This window comes from Oreochromis aureus, linkage group 18, assembly GCF_013358895.1.
Source record: "Oreochromis aureus strain Israel breed Guangdong linkage group 18, ZZ_aureus, whole genome shotgun sequence".
In the NCBI taxonomy this organism is placed as follows: Eukaryota; Metazoa; Chordata; class Actinopteri; order Cichliformes; family Cichlidae; genus Oreochromis; species Oreochromis aureus.
The window spans coordinates 4,659,765-4,677,909 of NC_052959.1; the positions used below are offsets into that span (position 1 = coordinate 4,659,765).

At 38.9% G+C, this 18,145-nt stretch overlaps 1 protein-coding gene across 6 annotated transcripts in view; it reads left to right on the forward strand.

The window, feature by feature from the left end:
• The window catches only part of astn1 (astrotactin 1), a 417,314-nt gene that overhangs the window by 122,188 nt on the left and 276,981 nt on the right, over positions 1-18,145 (forward strand). For 2 of the 6 annotated variants that reach the window (XM_039602830.1, XM_039602831.1), the window contains exon 6: positions 17,335-17,484. The exons of 2 other annotated variants lie outside the window; for them this stretch is intronic. In XM_039602830.1, the coding sequence (XP_039458764.1) occupies positions 17,335-17,484 (150 nt within the window). The remainder of the gene's footprint in view (positions 1-17,334; positions 17,485-18,145) is intronic. 2 more of the 6 variants (XM_039602832.1, XM_031744823.2) reach the window with 1 other exon arrangement.

Consider the following 18,145-nt stretch of genomic DNA (forward strand, 5'->3'; position numbering starts at 1 on the left):
TGTTAGTCCATTTAAAAAACTTGGTGCTTTTCCTCAACATTCTTCCGCAACGTTTCAAAGAGCCGGAAAGTAAATAAGCGGCAGACTAAATGTGGCAGGTTGAATCTTCTTGCGTTTCACGCATGCGCAGTACTGGAACGTAAGCGATTTCGGCCTTTTTTATGTGGACGCACAACTCTGTGAAAATGACTGAAAAAGCTAGTATGGATGCAGAGCGTTTTTAGACAAAAACCCCGTTTTCAAATCTATCCGGGCTAGTGTGGACGTAGCCTGAGTTGAAAGAAACTTGTCTTAACAACAGAACTAATCTGTTTATCACATTATAAAGAACTGCCAAAAGTCACGGTTCAGTTAAGGTTCCTTGCAACCATATGACAGTAAGTGGGTAAAAGACCAGTGGTGCTGTCATATCCATCAGGTTGGGTCGCTCAAATAAAAATTGCGTTTTACTTTTATTTAGTTAAGTTTATATCCACTCATCATTTTACATCTCTAAGATAGTGCCTGAATAAAAACATGGCTGTTGGTTTGTATAAGCAAATCTATCTCAAGGTCAACTGCAAAGCAATGAAAGGAGATGTTATGCTTTTTAAAAATGAACCGAAAAGGAAGCATATAGAAAGAGAACAGAATGGGCCCCAAAAGGGAACCCTGAGGTCCCCCACAAGTGGGGACACGGATGATGAATACTGCCCTAAATGGAGAGAAAAACTCCTATCTGATAGATATGACTGGAACCAATGGTAGTATCTTTAATACCTGCACGTAATTCAAGCCGTGTCAGAAAAATGCTACAATCTACAGTGCCAAATGCTGTAGTCAAGTCCAAAAGCATGAGGGAAGCAGACCTGCCAGCACCAGCAGGTCATTCAACACACTTAGAAGGGTTATTTCTGTGCTGTTTCAACAGAAGATTGGAAAAATGTTGCCTGTTCTGATGAGTCTTAATTTCTGCTGAGTTGTGCACACCATGGGCCTCTTAGTGCCATATGACCATAATTTAAATGACACAGCCTACATGGGTATTGCTGCTGTTGTGTATCCCTTTATGACTGCAGTGTACCCACCTGCCATGTCACAAAGCTCAAATCATCTCTAACTGGTGTCTTGAACATAAGTTCACTGTACTCAAATGGGCTTTACAGTCAGTAGATCTCAGTCCAATCGTGCACGGTTGGGATTTGGTTGAATGAAACATTCACATGATGGATGTGTAGCAGAAAAATCTGCAGCAGTTGTGTGATGCTATCATGTCACCGTGGACCAAAATATCTGAGGACTGTGCAAAGACTGTGCCACAAAGATTTAAAACAAAGGGGCTTAAACCTAGTAATAGCAAGGTGTACATATTAAAGTGACCCGTGACTGTCTAAGTTTTTCATTAGGAGCTATTATCCATGCACAGTTTGATGGTTAGCACTGAACCCTCACAACAAGAAGATCTTGGATTTGAGTACACCAGCCGACCCAGGTGTGGTTGCGAATTTTGAAGCCATCATGATAACCTTCTCCCACCAACGATGTGGCGATCCAACCCTTTTAGATCCAATTAAAATCAAGACACTCAAAAAGATGCTCTGGAAAAGAGTAGAATTCTTGGAACAGAGTTTAATACACTGAATCATATGAACAGCAGGAAAAATACATACAGACATTTAGCAATAGAGTTACATAGCAGAAAGCAAGCAAAGCAGGTGTACAGCCTTAAGCACAGACAGCAGAGCAACACAGAGACGGACAGGAAGTAGCAGCAGGAGAAAAAGAGCTGGGGGTGTCCTCTGGTCCCCTAATATACTAATATATAGGGATCAGTATCCCCACCCCCTGCTGCTGGGTAACTTTCCCACGCGCCCAAACACAGCTGCAGGGGTCAGGTACAGGCCAGGATACGGGCAGGGCTCTGGCTGAGGGCCCTGCCCAAAGGGACACCTTTAGGTTAATCCTTTGCTTTGCCTTCTGCGATAGGTCATGACACGGTCAAACATCACACATTAATCCTAATTATTAAATCTTACACAGCAAGTGGCACAATCTTATAATATATAATCTTATAACTACATAGGTTTCTCATATATAAAAACACTTCAGTGTAGGTTCAAAGTATGTGTGTGTGTGTGTGTGTGTGTGTGTGTGTGTGTGTGTGTGTGTGTGTGTGTGTGTGTGATTATATCGTATGATATTTTATCGTGATGTGTTCAGGATCTCTGTTACAATGTTACTGTTTTGGTTGTGCTGCATGAAAGACGTTGAGTGTGTATTAGGGAAGGTTAGTTACCGGAGGTGGAGAGTGAGTTATTCAGGTGAACTCTCAGCAGCATTAACTGCCCTGTTACTGTAAAACCTTAATAAACCTTGGTGAAGCAAAATGCCTTGTGCTTAAGACTCTACATGAAAGTTAAAATATATATGTTCAGTGCACATAGATAAATAGTATATATAGTTACATAGTTATACATATCATACAAAAATCCACCACATAGGTCTTTCCCTGTGGTGTTTGTATGCTCTCCCATTGCTTGCTTCGGCTCTCTGAAGGTGCTTCGGCTCTCTGAAGGTACTTCAGCTTCCTTTCATAGTCATTCTGTTGCAGAAATGCATGAGCTAAGTTTATAGGTGATACTAAATTGGCTATAGGTGTGACTGTGAATGGTTTTTATTTTTGTTTAAACCCTGCAGGGGCTGGACACCTAACTTCTAAATAATGTTAATGTTTTTGGAGTTCTATATACATATTCAAAATGTGTTTTGTGGCAAAAGATGGATCTAACCCCTCTAGATCTTTGATGTATCTCAAATAGTCAGCTCATCTCCCACTGGTCATCTATTGATCTTCTGCTTTATTCTGAGTCAGCCTGTCTACTGACACCAGAACTTAATGCTCCTACAAAGAAAAGAAAGGACTAATTCTGATCAATTTAGTTGCATAGCTAAAAGAATATGCAAGCATGAAGTAAAGAAATGAAAAATCCCTTTGCAAACATTATATTTGTTGTATCAGAATTGGTAGTATCAGCTTAGTAAAGAAATAGAAGGATTTGCTTCCTCCTAATACACTCAAAACACACACATACATACACACATACACAATTTAAAAATTTCAGTGCTTCCAGGTAGAGATTAGTATTCTCCAAAGCCAGCTGCATAGGAATGAGGCTGTCTAAGCAGGCAATTAGATGTGCTTCATGCAGTTTTGAGTCGCTGTTGTTGGTGTTTCTAGTCAACTATTTTCATCTTTGTCATAAAATATGCACAGACAGAGCTATTGTTGTCCTCAGTGGATAACTTCGGTGCATGTGCAAGGCAGGTAAGGTAAGGACTCTTTCAATTTTTGCTGAAGATGCCCCAGTGTCTCTCTTCCCTCCATATGTCAGCACATTTAATGGACTCCAGAGTTACTTCTGCAGCAACTAAAAGTGCCAGATTTGCCAAATGGGAGAAAAGGATGTCAGAGTGAGTGAAAGGAGTGGGCCCAGGCCTGCGGCCCCCATCAGTATTTCATGATTATTATTGCTGAGTGGGTGCATAATTTATTCCTAATTAGCTATGGACCATACACCATAATTAAGTTAATGTTGTCTAAATTGTTGGATAAGGTTAATGTTTCATTAAAGTTATTGTACTTCTGCATACATAACAAGGCTTGCCCTCAGCAGCAGACATGAGTATTTTGACAGTATCTTTTCATTGAATGGCATTGCTTGAATTAGTCTAGCAGTTTAGGCCATTTGATTTGACAGTGAAAGCACTGATAGGGCTAATGATAACAATGATGCTGTTGCATTCAAATGCTATTAAGTTATATCAATGGCACAGCATTAGAAAACTATTTAATATTGTTATCCTATTACAGTCTATAGTTTGTTGCAGCCAGGAAGGAAATAAGACAGTTGAATTTACATGAAAGGCAAAGGGTGCAAGTTTTCAAAATCTGAACATTGGGCCCTTTATTAAATGTTCTGTATTATTCCAGCCTACAAAAGTGCTACTAAACTAATGAACCTGATTATCTGGACTGTAAGTGATGATGTGACGAATCCTGCTTCCGGGCCCAAAGTAGTCTGCGTTTAATATGGCTTTTGTGTTGTTAACATGTTTTAATGCTTTGTATCTTCTTCTATTTAATTTCAAAAAGCCCCTAAAAACAGTCAGTGATCACTGTCGGCCTCTCTCGGCTTTTATTACCGCTAATCATTTTAAAGCTCAGTTTTTAAAACCTTACGATGTAACTACAGCCCAGCCCATGCAGCAGTATATGAATGTCTAACCTCGTATTGTGGATGGATTATCTCAGTTGTTCTCCTGGCTGAAGTTTGGTCTGTTTACAGCATCCTGCCATGCGATTGCATTTGTTCCTGACCACCGAGAATCCTGACGTTAACTTTTATCAAGTGGAAAAAAGTTAGCGTGTCAATGCTCACATAGCTGTGTCACTAGCGGTCACGTAGCACATCGTTATATACCAGCTAGCCCAACTTCAGTAACCCTACAAACGTCACTGCTGTTTAGTTTTCTGTCTTCATTTATGTCCGAAGTGATAGCAGAACTGTACGTTTGAATTTGTTTCCAAAATCCCTCTGTCAGGACATGCTATATTGTATTTAGATGGAAGCTAGCGAGCTAACTTCCTGCTAGTTTCTAACTCCGTTAAATGTCATAAATTCCGTTTTCATGGATGCCTGGATGTTAAACTTAATTGTTACACCTGGTAGAGCAGAACGCTGATCATTTTATTAAAGATGAAAGACTTTAAGACAGTTTTTCAACTCTCAGTGATGCCACAGTGATCGTTTGATTTATGGACCTGCAGCGGAGTTTGAGCCCAGACAAAGCTAGTGACGTCAGACTAAAAAACCGGATTACAGAGTGTTTCTTTTTGTCATCTGAATACATATATGGGTTATCAGCCTTGATAACCTACTGTTGATTGTACAGTACAGGTTTTAGTATAAAATGATGTATTTATATAAATGTAACCTGCTGTGGTAATGGTGGATTTAGTTAGAGGCAAATCCTGTTATTATACTAAAGAAAATGATTTTCCCAGGCTTGTAGGCTATTCCAAATATTTCACAGATGGAGACAGAAAGATAGAGGAAAATAGTAAGACCCGCAAATGGCCTATGTAGAGACATTCATTATTGTTATTTTGAGTCTTAAATTAAAAGCCTGTCATATAACATGTCAGATATTAATAGTGAGGTATCATTGTGACATTGAAAGTATAACTTAGTCAAACACTTTTTGATATGAAAGCTGTTTGGTCTGAAAAGATCTGCTCTACAGACACAAGCATCTAATGGAATGGCATTTATTTGTTGTTGTTATTGTTGTTGTTATTGTTGTTGTTTTTTTGTTTGCTGGGCCCTGTTTCAGAAAGCTGGTTTAGTGCAAACTCTGAGTAAGTATACCCTGAGTTAACGAAAACTCTGGGTTTTCGGTTTCACAAAGCGAGTTTAGATTAATTCTGAGTGAGTTACTATGACGACACACTCCGTGAAGCTAACCTGCCCCCTAGCAGGTTTACTTCAACTAACCCTGAACTTCTCCGCCTCTTTGTCGGAAACCTGACTGTAGGAAGTGTCAGACATGGTGCCCCTTCCTTGAAGAGCCAGTAGATGTTGAAGCCCAAATTCTCCGCAGAGCTCTCCGCCGGGAGAGAGTGATAGAGCGCGTTTGGACATTTTATCATTTCCTGATGATTTTCTGTGTGAACGTTACCGTTTTTCAGCACAATCGATAATTTATTTGAATAACATCCTCAGGCCTTATATTGCTCATGTGACACATCGCGGACATTCTGTCAGTTCTGTACATATTATTTGTATTGCACTTCGTTTTTTTGCAAACGGGAGCTTTCTGTATAATATTGGTGACGCTGAGCACGTTTCCAAGGCTACCGTCTGTCGGGCAGTCAGGAATGTTACAGTTGCACTGAAACGTCTCCTGTGTACTCGTTTGTGGTGTTCCCCGGTCATAGACCCACAAGATTTATCAAAGAGGATTCCACAAAATTGCAGGTATCAGGATGAACAAAACTTAATTCATGATGTGGTGATACTTGAACTACTACTTAGATTTTACATTTATTTTCAGGGTTCCCAGGCGTGATTGGCTGTATAGATGGCACTCACATTCCATTCTGCTGCTTGAAGTGTTCCATTTCCAAAAAGCATTTTTTATTTTCTTGATCAAACAGGTCTTGTACAGCTGCTTTACAGGGAGCTATTGAAACACAGAAAATAGCATTGACATTCATAGTACATGCCTACTTAGGTTGGTTGTAAATCAGTGCTGAACATCTTACTGAGGAAAGGTTTGTTGGAGAAGTGGCTGGACCCTCTTCCTCTACATTTTTATATTTCATTTTTACTTGCTGCCAGGAACGTTTGGGGCCTGTTGGGTTGCACATGCGCTCACATCACATCACAAAATAAAATGTATAAAATAAAAAATAAAATTAAATATAATAAAATAACGTGTTAAATGGGTGGAAATCCCTAGATCAATTTTTAAATTAACACTCACGCATTGACTCTGTCGGCTATGTATTGCCATGCATGCTCCCTTTCTTTTGCAGCTGAGGCTGTGTTACTTTTTTTTCCATAAAATTTGCATGTTATCGGCATATGCTGCCATCAGAATTTCGGCCTCAAGCGCTGTAAAATACATTGGCCGCGCCTTCTTTCCCTCCGTCTCCATGGTGACTCGCTTAATCTGTCCTCCACTAATCAGGGCTTTATGCGCGTGCTTAACTTGGGGTTAAAGCAACTCCGCGTTGATTGAACTAATTGTTATCAGCCTTTCTGAAACCGAATATTCCGAGTTGGACAGTTCGGGGTTACTCAACCCTGAGTATCATTTTTAACTCTGAGTTTTCTAAACCGGCTTTCTGAAACAGGGCCCTGCTTTGGTAGTATCTTGTCACATACTGTGCTGTAGAATCTTCTCAAATTACCACAACTAAATTACAACAAAAGGGCAGAGGAAGCTGCTAAATCATTAGTCTATGCTCTTTGGGGACTAGGATCTCATATAAAGGTTTTGCGGAGTTTAGGTTTGATTGTTTTAGATGCTGAAATGTTTAGTAGTGTCTTAAAATCTCAAATGTTCCACCAGAGGTAGCATGAACAGTCTATACCAAATTACATCTGCTACACAAAATACATAAATGCATAAATAAATAAATCTATTTCTGTAGATTCAGTTTATTTGTTATAACAGGCAAACTCTCAATACATGCAATTTATACTTCACTGTAAATTTGTAAGTGCTAATTGAATGTAGAATTTGCAATTTTAATTGTACGGATGGAAGTGCAAAGTGTGTGTGTGTGTGTGTGTGTGTGTGTGTGTGTGTGTGTGTGTGTCCGTGCTTGCGTTTGCCTGTTATTATTTTAACACTGCCTGCCAAGTTACTGTGGCAATAACAAAAGTACAGAGGGTTAGCCACAGGCTAGCAGCTGTCCCTTGGTACTGCAATGCCTTCAAATATCACTTTTTTCTCCCTTGTTATTAATATATTATAGGATCCACTGCATTTGCTCTTCCTGCAACATCCTTTTTTTCCTTATATAGTTGTCATTCTACTGAACAGTGGTTTGCCAAACTGCATCATAGTTAGGATTTTATTTTTTTTAATTTGTCATATGATTTTTATAATAACAAGTCATCTATGTAGGGAGCTGTAAACCTTTTTAGTTAGCTTTTTGTTAGCTTTTCTTTTGGAAAGGTTTGGCATTTTAATTTGGAGTCATATTTTTTTGGGTGGTTTGATGTAACTAAAAACACATGTCCATAATTGCCCATATTAAGGGATTTTTTTTTATAAGTGATTAAAAAAAGGTTTTCTAGAGCAGAAAGGAAGATCTAGTATTCTTTGGATATTACATTTGGGCAGATCTTGGTCAAATATCATGATTTTGCTTCTGCTTTTAGGAAAAAATGTTATATGTGGACTGGTAATGGGGAACTCAAAAAATAGGTTGTATTGTTGTTGCAAATAGTTATTTTCATAGCAGCTATTCTTGAGATGAGCACTCTTGTTCCAGTTGCAGTGATATCCTTATCATCTGGATATGCTTGTTTGTGTCCACTTCCTCTGTCAGGGTAGATTGTCATTGTGGTGCCATTATTCTCTCAGCTGCCTGATTCTAGCACTGGATATAATTTTGGTTTATAAGAGGTACTTGTCTCTGCTGTGCATGCTGGGTTGTGGGTGAACATCCTGTAGTGAACATTTAAAGGAGTCTAACTTGTGTTTGTAGCAGTGTTAAGCACTACACCTTCAGCTCAGTTTTAAGATATAAAGTTGCCTGCTGTGCAAGGATGAGTCTTCTTCAGGAGTTGCTTTTTTTCTTCTCTGTGAGTCACACCGTTACATTTTAAGTGGCATCTTTTTAACAAATGTAAAGTGCTGTGAAAAAATATTTATCCCCTTTTTTCATTTTTGTGCCCTAAAGCTAAGAACTGCTGTGCACCAAGAACTGTAATCAAGCAATTCTTCTTTCCAAGAAGTTCTGTCTTTCACATCATGGCAGAGGAATTTTTGCTCACTCTTCTTTCCAAAATTGTTTTACTTCAGCCACATTAGACAGTTTTCAAGCATGAATGGCCTGTTTAAGGTCAGTCTATCCTGGATTAAAGACCGGACTTTGACTAGACTACAAAACAGCTCTGCACAGCACCTTTATTCTTGAAAATCAGTACACTTCGTCTCCGTTCCTCAGGCCTCCTCTCACTATTAGGTTAAACAATCTGGTTAAAAAAATCCACTGCCCACTCTTTTAGACATCTCAAGAGGTAGGTCATTATGACAAGTCGCCTTTCCACTCCCCCATCGTTGTCATGTAGCTGCCCTCACTTCAACCTTACTAATAATCTGCACATTCTGATTTACTAACTTTCCTCCATCCATCGTCTGTCTCATTTTCCACATTCATTAGCTACTCAAAGTACTCCTTCCGTCTTCTAAAAGCACTATCTTCACTTGTTAGTATATTTCCATCTTTATCCTTAACCACTTTAACCTTATTTCCAACGCAGTCTATTTTCCTGGCAGATTCATATAAGTTCTTTTTCTCCTTTCTTGTGTCCAGCCTCACATACAACTCACTATGGGCCTTTTCCTTTACCGTTGCCACCTCTCTCTTTGATGTATACCTGTCTACTTTCTTCATCTCCTTGACTTTTCCACTTGATTTTGGCTAACCTCTTCCTTTGAATTCTTTCCTGTACTCCCTCGTTCCACCAACATCTGTCTTTGTCCTCTTTCCTCTGTCTAGAGGAACCAAACAGGCTCTGGGCAGTTCCCTTAGCTTCTCAGCTGTACTTTCCCAGTTATCCGCTAACTCTTTCCTACCACCCAAGATCTTTCTCAACTCCTCCCTGAACTCTGTGTAACATTCTTCCATATTCAGCTTCCACCATTTAATCCTTGCTCCTACCTTGGACATCTGATGTTGCTTAGCTACATTCTCCCCTGACACCATGGATTGGATTGGATTGCATTTATATAGCGCTTTTCTAAGCACCCAAAGCGCTTTACAATTCCACTATTCATTCACTCTCACATTCACACACTGGTGGAGGCAAGCTTCACCACCTTGCAGTCTTCTGTCTCTTTCAGATTCTGTCCTTCTATTCTATCCAAGACCTCCTTATGACTTCTGTTTCCTTCTGCTACATGTCCACTGAAGTCTGATCCAATCACTGCTCTCCTCTCCGTGATGTCACTCTCTACCTCTTCATCCAACTTATTGTTGGTTCGTCTTTCTCTTCTAACTGACATCCAAACTGTGGGACACATGCACAGACAACACTCAACATCATCCCTTCGACTTCCAGCTTTAAACTCGTGATCCTGTCTGACGCTCTTCACCTGTACAATACTATTCACATGCTGTTCCTTTAAGATTACACCTACTAAATTTCTCTTCCTATGTATATCACGGTAGTATGGTTTGAATCCACCTCTAGTGCTTCTAATCTTGTCCACCCAGTCTCTTTCGCTTCCTCCTAACACGCCTTTCCCCCTTTTTTTCATTGTCTTCAGCCAACAGTTGCACATTTTCCACCCCGTTGACCGCTGACCAAAAGGGTAAAAGGGTGCTTGTCATTGATAACCTGGGTCCAAACCAATCCAGTATGGAAATCTCATTCTTTATATTCAGCAAGTTTCATTGGGCCATGATTTTATGCCACATGTTTTCCTGCAACCCTCCGATCCTTTTCTTTTAGCAAATTCTAGCTCTATGCCATTGGTCAGTCAGCATGAACTCCTAGCAAACGCTGTAAGGTACATTTTCTCCTAACTGCCTTAGATCGTCTTCACAGAGAGACATGCTGTTGCACTTTGAACTACTTTAAGTTATCCCTAGTGTAGAACTATTACATTCTAGCCAGCACTTCTTTTATGTTCTTTTCTCTCTGAAACCTGAAGCAGTCCTTGACAGCTGTGCACTATTCAGGTGTTCAGAGAGTAACTCAAAGGCTCCATTTGTAGTTTTTGTAAACCTGAAAATTCAAATCTTTCTGTAATACTGTAAATTATGGTCTAGTAAGGTTGATGTGATGGGAGTTTGCTCACTTTATAAAAACCTTATAAATCTGTTGTGTGTGCCCAGTTAGAAGCTGTTCCCTGACCTGTGAAAACTAAATTGAATGGGCTGAAAATTATACCTAGCTAGTGCTAGTGTTTACATATGTAGACAGTAAGTGTTTTGGGAGTCTTGACACTGTAGGCTATTTAGCAGTGTCTACGAATGAATTCTTTGATTGTCATAAAATGTTTCCAAAGCAGTTTGGGACACTTTTTTTTCCCTCTTTATATTTTAATATTTCCTTAATTGAATTATCCAGTTAATCAATTAATTAATAAATTACATAAACTCACTAAAATTGTACTGAAAGAATATGGAACATTCTACAAACAGCAATAATCGACACAATCACTGTAACCCAGAAACAGCAAAAAAACCCCAAAAAACCTACATACATTTATTTCTTAATGCCTTCGGGGATTAAAGTCTATTCTATCAAACTGTTCCATTTTTCTAAATTATCTTTCTGAGTTTCTGTCATTGATTCTGCCTGGATGTGACAATTCCTCAATACTTGCTGATTTTAAGGATCCGTTATGGTTTTCCTGACATTTTTGCCTCACTGTTCTTCACCTCAGTTAATCCCTTTATATTAGACTGTTGTCTGACTTCGACCATAATTTACACCTCTCCCAAATTAAAGTCACATTTCCTAACTTTAGATATTCAGACTCCCATAAAGACTTAAAATGTGGCAAGGCGCTGTAGCTACTTTTTGACAGAATTTGAAATACACATCTGGTCATTGTGACCCTCATTACCCCACAGTCTGGGATGCGGGACCAACTCTTTTTTTTTACTGCTTCTCATGTTTGCCTAGGCTTCATTGTATATTTGCTATTGATCATTTCAATTCCATTTTCAGACTAACTTTAGTCTTTGCAACAAAGTGCATCCATGAATCATTCAGGCATTAAAAAGGCACCTAACTCAAGGGATAAACCACTTGTGTCTATGCATAACAGACAATTCAGCACAGAACCAATTTTAAATTGTGTCTTTGTTGCTAGTGGCGTGTCACAAAAACAAATGATGTTTTCCCATTTCCCTAAGCTGAATCTTGAAAAATTCCGAAGATAACATAGTTTGACGGGAAGAAAATAGTATTTTTTTCCACCAACAAAATTAGGAAACTGGACAATTAGACAGAAAAAGAGGTGCCAGGCCTAAAAACAATATGCAGCAGATGACCAGTATCTGAAAATACAGCAAAGACCTGACACAGGACCTGAGAGATGTATCTGGCCCTTCAGTTGACCCATCTACAAGCCACTGAAGCTTCTTCAGAAGTGGTCCCAATGGCTGTCAAGAAGCCATTCTTAAGCGACTGAAAAAAGTCTAGGGAACATCAAATTACACACTGAAAATCAGTGTCTGTGGGTCTTATTGAGTGATAAATCCAAATTTGTGGTTCAAGTCATCAACGTGTACGGAGCAGGTCAATACAGATTTACAACCGTGAGTATCAATAGCAATCTGTAAGATACAGTGGAGGTGCTGTCATGCATTTTAGCCCGTGCTGTTGGGTATTCTGTCCAAATTGATGGAATTATGAAAACAGAAAATTTATCCATCATGAAATACCGTCTGGAAAGTCTGTGGCAATGGTTTCATTTTTCAGGATGACAGTGATCCTCCTCCTTTGATCTGATCAGATCAGATGCCAAACACACTGAAGCTGGAGTCTAAGGATAAAGCATACCTGGATAGAAAGCCACACAATGGAACACTATCAGTCATGGATTAATGATATATTCTTATTTTATAGTCAAGCTTGTTAGAGTTGTACAACCGTACTCAGTCACTCATTCTGCTTATTTACCATTTTTCTAGCGAAATATAAAGAAATGGCTTCTTCTCAAACACTTTTTCTCAGTACTGTACCGGGAGCAACAAAACAAAAGAACATAAGGCAACTGGCAACTGTAACTGGTTGCAAAGTGTCTTTCTTTCATTGCCACAGCATATAGATCTGCAATACCAGCAGGAGGAGTGAAGAAATTAAAAGCCAACAAGTCGCTAGTGACCAAGGAAGGTATGAAGTACAATCCAGGCTCCGTCTATGCCACAATAAAGCTAGGTGGCTGATATGTAGTTTCATGTAAATGTGTTATTTCCTATGACTATTTGTGTGTTGGCTTGAAATAAAATATCTCCCTCTGCTGGTGCTGTAGCTTACTGCACTACTTACTTAAGCATGCGTGTCTATGTCTATTACAGACACACTATTACACACTTTGCTGTGATACTGGGTTGAACCTTTCCACAGAGTTGTATTTCCTCCTGGTCTTTGCTTTGGTTTTTTGTATTCTAGGCAAATGTGTTAACCACTACACTATGGCACTACTGTCTACTACTACATGTCAAAACGCTACTGTACTGCAGTCGCTGCTATTATTTACTGTCAAGACAGTTATGCAAAACTAAGAGCAAGCTTTACTGAACAATATGATTTCACCAAATCAAAAGTCAACACACAAATAGAAAAAAAATACATGTACACACACACACACACACACACACACACACACACACACACACACACACACACACACACACACACACAAACTAAACAAAGCAAAGCACAGCAGAAGGTAAAAACAAATGAGGGATTACCCTACCCATGGCACAACAAAATGACACATGGGATAAAGAGCACAAAGAAAGAAATACACACATAATAGAGCAAGGTAACATCAGCAGGTGAATACAATTAAGGCAGTGCAGACGGTAATAAAGGTGAGAAAAGACAAAAACTAGTACCAAAAAGAGACAAAAATATGGAAAGAGCAAAGATATGGAGGGAAACATGAAAGGGAAACACTAGAGACAGGGAGAAGAGAACAGCAAACTATGAACAGGAACCAAACTGAGAATTAAGAAAACCCAAGTGCTACTACATTTTTATTTTATTTGAGACACTAGGAATTGTGTAGGCAAGCTTGTTTTTCTTCTCAGCAATGTAAAGTTTCCCATATGCACTGCAAAGTCAGGTGACTGGTATTCTGCTGGATATATAATTTAATGGTTCAATATTGAACTATAGATAGCAATCACTACTGTCAAATATGATTAGCCTTTGTTCTGCTGTAACAGTAAAGTGATCTTCTTTGTTTAATTTTTGCTGCTGTCAATCTCCACGTTGATTCTCATCCAATCACGATTATATCAGTGCTCAGCAAAAGGCCTCTATTTGGCTTTGGCTTAAGCACATACATTTCCTCAAGTCTTCAACTTCCTTTGTGTTGTCTTTAATATTAAGTGTAAATTTGCTCTTACATCTAAAAATATGCTGCTCAAACTGGCCAGTAACAGTTAAAGTCTGTAAAGTATGGTAACAGTGCTGAAGCTCTGATGTGTTCCATCTTTGTTGAGGCATTCATCAACTTTGCAGCAGCCTATAAGATAATTCATTATAATCAGTGCATGTACATATCCACATGAATAAAGCAGCAGTGATGCCCTTAATATGAATTATGGTGGATTCTTGTTATGTAGTTAAATTTATCCCCCAGCTGTAGTGCAAACATTGTTGCTAAGACTCTGGCAGGATGTTGCAACCAAAAAAACATACATGATAAAAACACAGTAGATTGAAATTTAAAATAACAATTTTATTTCAATTTTATTAATGTTTTATTAATATTTTTTGGTGAAACTTGTAATTCAAGCATGCCTGTGTTCTTGATGTTTTTTTTCCACCTCCTTCTTCCTACTTTAGGGCATAGAGATTTAATTTGTCTTCACAGAGTTTTAGTTGCGCACACTGAATCCTGTTCCAGAGGACTCTGTTTCCAGCCAGCAGACATATCTGGGGGGAAAGTGTGCAGTGAATATTCCTCATTATTAAATCAGTCGTGGAAAACACTGCAGAAACAATGGTGTCATCTAAAAAGGCTCGCTTCTTGTGAAGTAAAGAAACGCCAACATCTGTGCTGTCAGATAGTCATGGCTGCCAATAATATTTACGCCGTACATTCATATCTTGCGCGCATTGTTCAAAAAAACCCAACAATATGAAAAGCTGATGAAGCCGCTGTCATAAAAAAGTCCTTCTGCGTTTGCCACATTGACATTGCTGCCAACTGTGTTTTCATTGCCCCATTGTTTCTGAGGGATCGTCTCCAGTTTAATCAAACACCGCCTCTTGGTTGGGGATTTTTAAAGCTCTTGTCACAGAGCAACGTTAGCATGAATTTTATTTCGATTCTCACATGTCCCGCTGAGGCAGCAAATCTTGGCTGCTTTGATGGATTTTCCCCCTCACTTTTTGATTCGCAATCCGCTAACACTTGTAAGACAAGCTTCAATACATGCCCCCTAAATATAGCTAATGCCTCAGCTAAAACACACTCAGCTGAAATGCACTGTGGGTATATTGTGGTGTGAGAAGAGTTTGTTTATTTTAAAGTGTTGCACCTACTGTATAATCAACCCTCATACTAAAGAGCATTAGCTTTAAATAACAGTCTAATCTGGCTAATTTTTTTAATGACTGGATGTTATGAGAAGGATCATCCTCCCAGATAAAGCTGAACATTCTTCTTTTTATTTAACATTTATTTTGCACTCTTCTTCTTTGTAGAGAGAAAGTCTTATGGATTGTGTTTTTTTTCCTTCCAGTGTAGGAAAAATATGTAGCACAGAAAAACAGGAGTCATGTTGGGATTGTCTAGCTAAAGTATATGTTGTGTGTTTTCATGTATTTATTTAGTGTTTATGTTTTTCATATTACTTGCTGCCTCATTGTTGCCTCATGTGTACTTTGAAATTAATGAACTTGGAAACAGTGTCACACAGTTCAGCCCTCAGACTTTGAGCCTTGAGTCAACACATAATATCTTATTTACGTGGCTTTTTTACATTATCTTTAGACACATTTATTTTCACATCCTGCTTTAAGTGAGATGTTTGTGAAAGCGCGTTTCACACATTTTCTCCTTCTTTTGGCTGTGTATGATTTTATAAATGTGATACCCTTCATATGGTGAAGTCACACAGCTCACGTTGTAAGCACTGGAGACCCTCTAATTTACTGGTAAATCATTTCTTTACCAGGAACAGACAGTGAGTATAAAGTTAGCCTGAAGCAATTTTGCCCATACAGGGAGAAGAACTAAAACAGCTTGTTTCAGACAACGACCAACCAAAGTACCAGGATAAAATACAAGAGTAAAATCACGATGCTAGAAGTGAGCACAATAGCTCACCTTTAGATATTTACAAGTGGACATTTGTTGCCATGTTCACTTTTATTAAATGAGTATATATTGAGTGTATAATGACAGTAATACAGGGTGCTGTAAATGGTTTGTAGTACATCTTTATATCTGATGGTGTAAGGAAATGTGCTTTGTGTTTTTGTAAAGTCAAAGGCAGAAAAAGAAAATCATAAGATTGTGCATCCAGTTTTTTTCTCTTTTGATGCAGAGCGGTCCTTGAAACAGGTGGCATTTTACATTATACTAAATACACACCCATAAAATCCATGGACAGTAGTGCTTAGGAGTACCCACTAAATAGCAGTCCTTAGCAAAAAACAGCAGAAAGATTTTTTTTGCTTCTAGTTGATCAGTGGTCTTAATTTGATCTTGTCAAGCTAACCAAAGTTTAGCGTTATATAAGTGTGATGCAGATTCAGTGATTTCTACTAAAAGCATTTTAGTTAGCTGTTATAACTTCCAAGTGACTGGTTCCTCCTCATATAGTTCTCTCTAAAACATCTCCAAGGGTCTTAATTGTAGTGAAGTGCTATCTTAGAATCACACAAAAAAGTAAAGTGCTGAAGTTTTGCACAATGTTTTTATGTATTCCTCATGTTTCCTTGGAAAAACCATGAACACAACCAGCCTTGTGTATCACGGATACACCGACAAGGTGACCAAATTCCACAGTAGAATGACTTCAAATTGTTTAAAAATGGCTTCACAGCCAGATTTTCCAGATTTATGGCCATTAACAATTGCTTCTCTAAGATACCTGCAAAACTTTCATGTTGCATTTATGGAGATGCTCATGCTCACTGATCAGTTAATCTAGTTCATTTGATTTGCAGCGCTTGGCTGCTAGTTACCCTTAAATTTGCACATGTGCTGCTTCTACATTTTGGATAATTCGTGTTAAATAAATAGTGATGTGGTCTGATATGTCATGTGTTGTTGTTCATATGAAGTTAGATTTACCTGATTTTAGAAATTTTAGAAACCCACCTGATACGTGTGTGTACTTTTTAAATCTTAATATCTGACAAGCACCACCGAAACTGCATAACAGTAAAAATGAAAGTAGAGGCTAAACTAAAATTGAAAACAATAGTCAGTAGTCTCAAACTCTGGCTCAAACATGCACTTTTGATTGTTTAACACAGGTGACATCAGTATTTTAGTCAGATCGAGTCCAGTTAAGCCAGCATGCACTCTTTTTGATGTGCTGTTTCATGGATGTGGCTAATTCAAAATGTGTCAGTTGGGGGGAAAAAAAATAAAAACTAAACACAGTATATTAAAGAAAAACTGGAAAACACAATGCTCAAAGTTGCAGCTTGATTTTGATTACAAATGAGCCTACACATCAGTAGATGATAGAAGAAGATTTTTCTTTTTTTACACTAAGTCCAGCAGTGGGTTGATCCTGAGTTTTGGCTGCCCTTTTCCTGCCATCTCTGTGAAGCTAACTTGAGGACAAATTCCCCACCACTGGTCCAGAACTCTTTTGTATTTTTTGTGTGAATCCAACAGCGGGTTCAACATTCTTGAACCCAGACGGGGACTCTGGGACGGAGGCAGACAGCGAGCCTCAGCTGGCCTTTTACACCGACCCAAACCGCAGTCGCCGCCGGAGTCGAGGTATGAGAAACGGTAATGCCAACAGCGCGTGGGGCTCAGGGGGTAAGGAGGACTCATACACCTACAGACAGTTAATCTTGCCGTCTGATGGTATTACCATCGCCACGACGCATGACAAGTCACCTTTACAGTGCATATAGCGGATGATTCTGGTGTTGTATGTGCTCATCATTTTGACTCCCAAGGGAAGCACATGCTGTGTATATACATAGGTGTGTGTAGAGTGGTTGTGAGCATGTGAAACTGATCTCAGTGCATCCGAATATGATCTTGTTGACGGAACTCAAACAAGATGATGAGATCAGAGGTCCTCAGTGCAGAATATTTTGCCATTAGTTGCATCTACAAGCCAAAGAACATCTTATTTTGAAATAATATTCCACACAAATATTATTTCTAAGCAGGATCCTCTGCAAATGCTGTCATAGTGAAGTGGTGCAGCATGCTTTATATGTCAGCATGCCATGTCCTTGCAACTTTGATGTACAGTAATGGGGTGTGGAAAAGAGACAGAGAAGATTTTTTTTTTCAAGTAAAAAAATGTGACACTGGCCTCAAAATAATAGCTGCTGTCGGAAGGCGTTACAAGCTGTTACGATGCCTCCAAGCCAATTATTCCCCCGTCATGTGCACAGGTGTCACAAACACAGCAAAGCCTCCAGAAGTGTAGCCAACACCTTTAATTAGACTGAGCTTTAAGAAT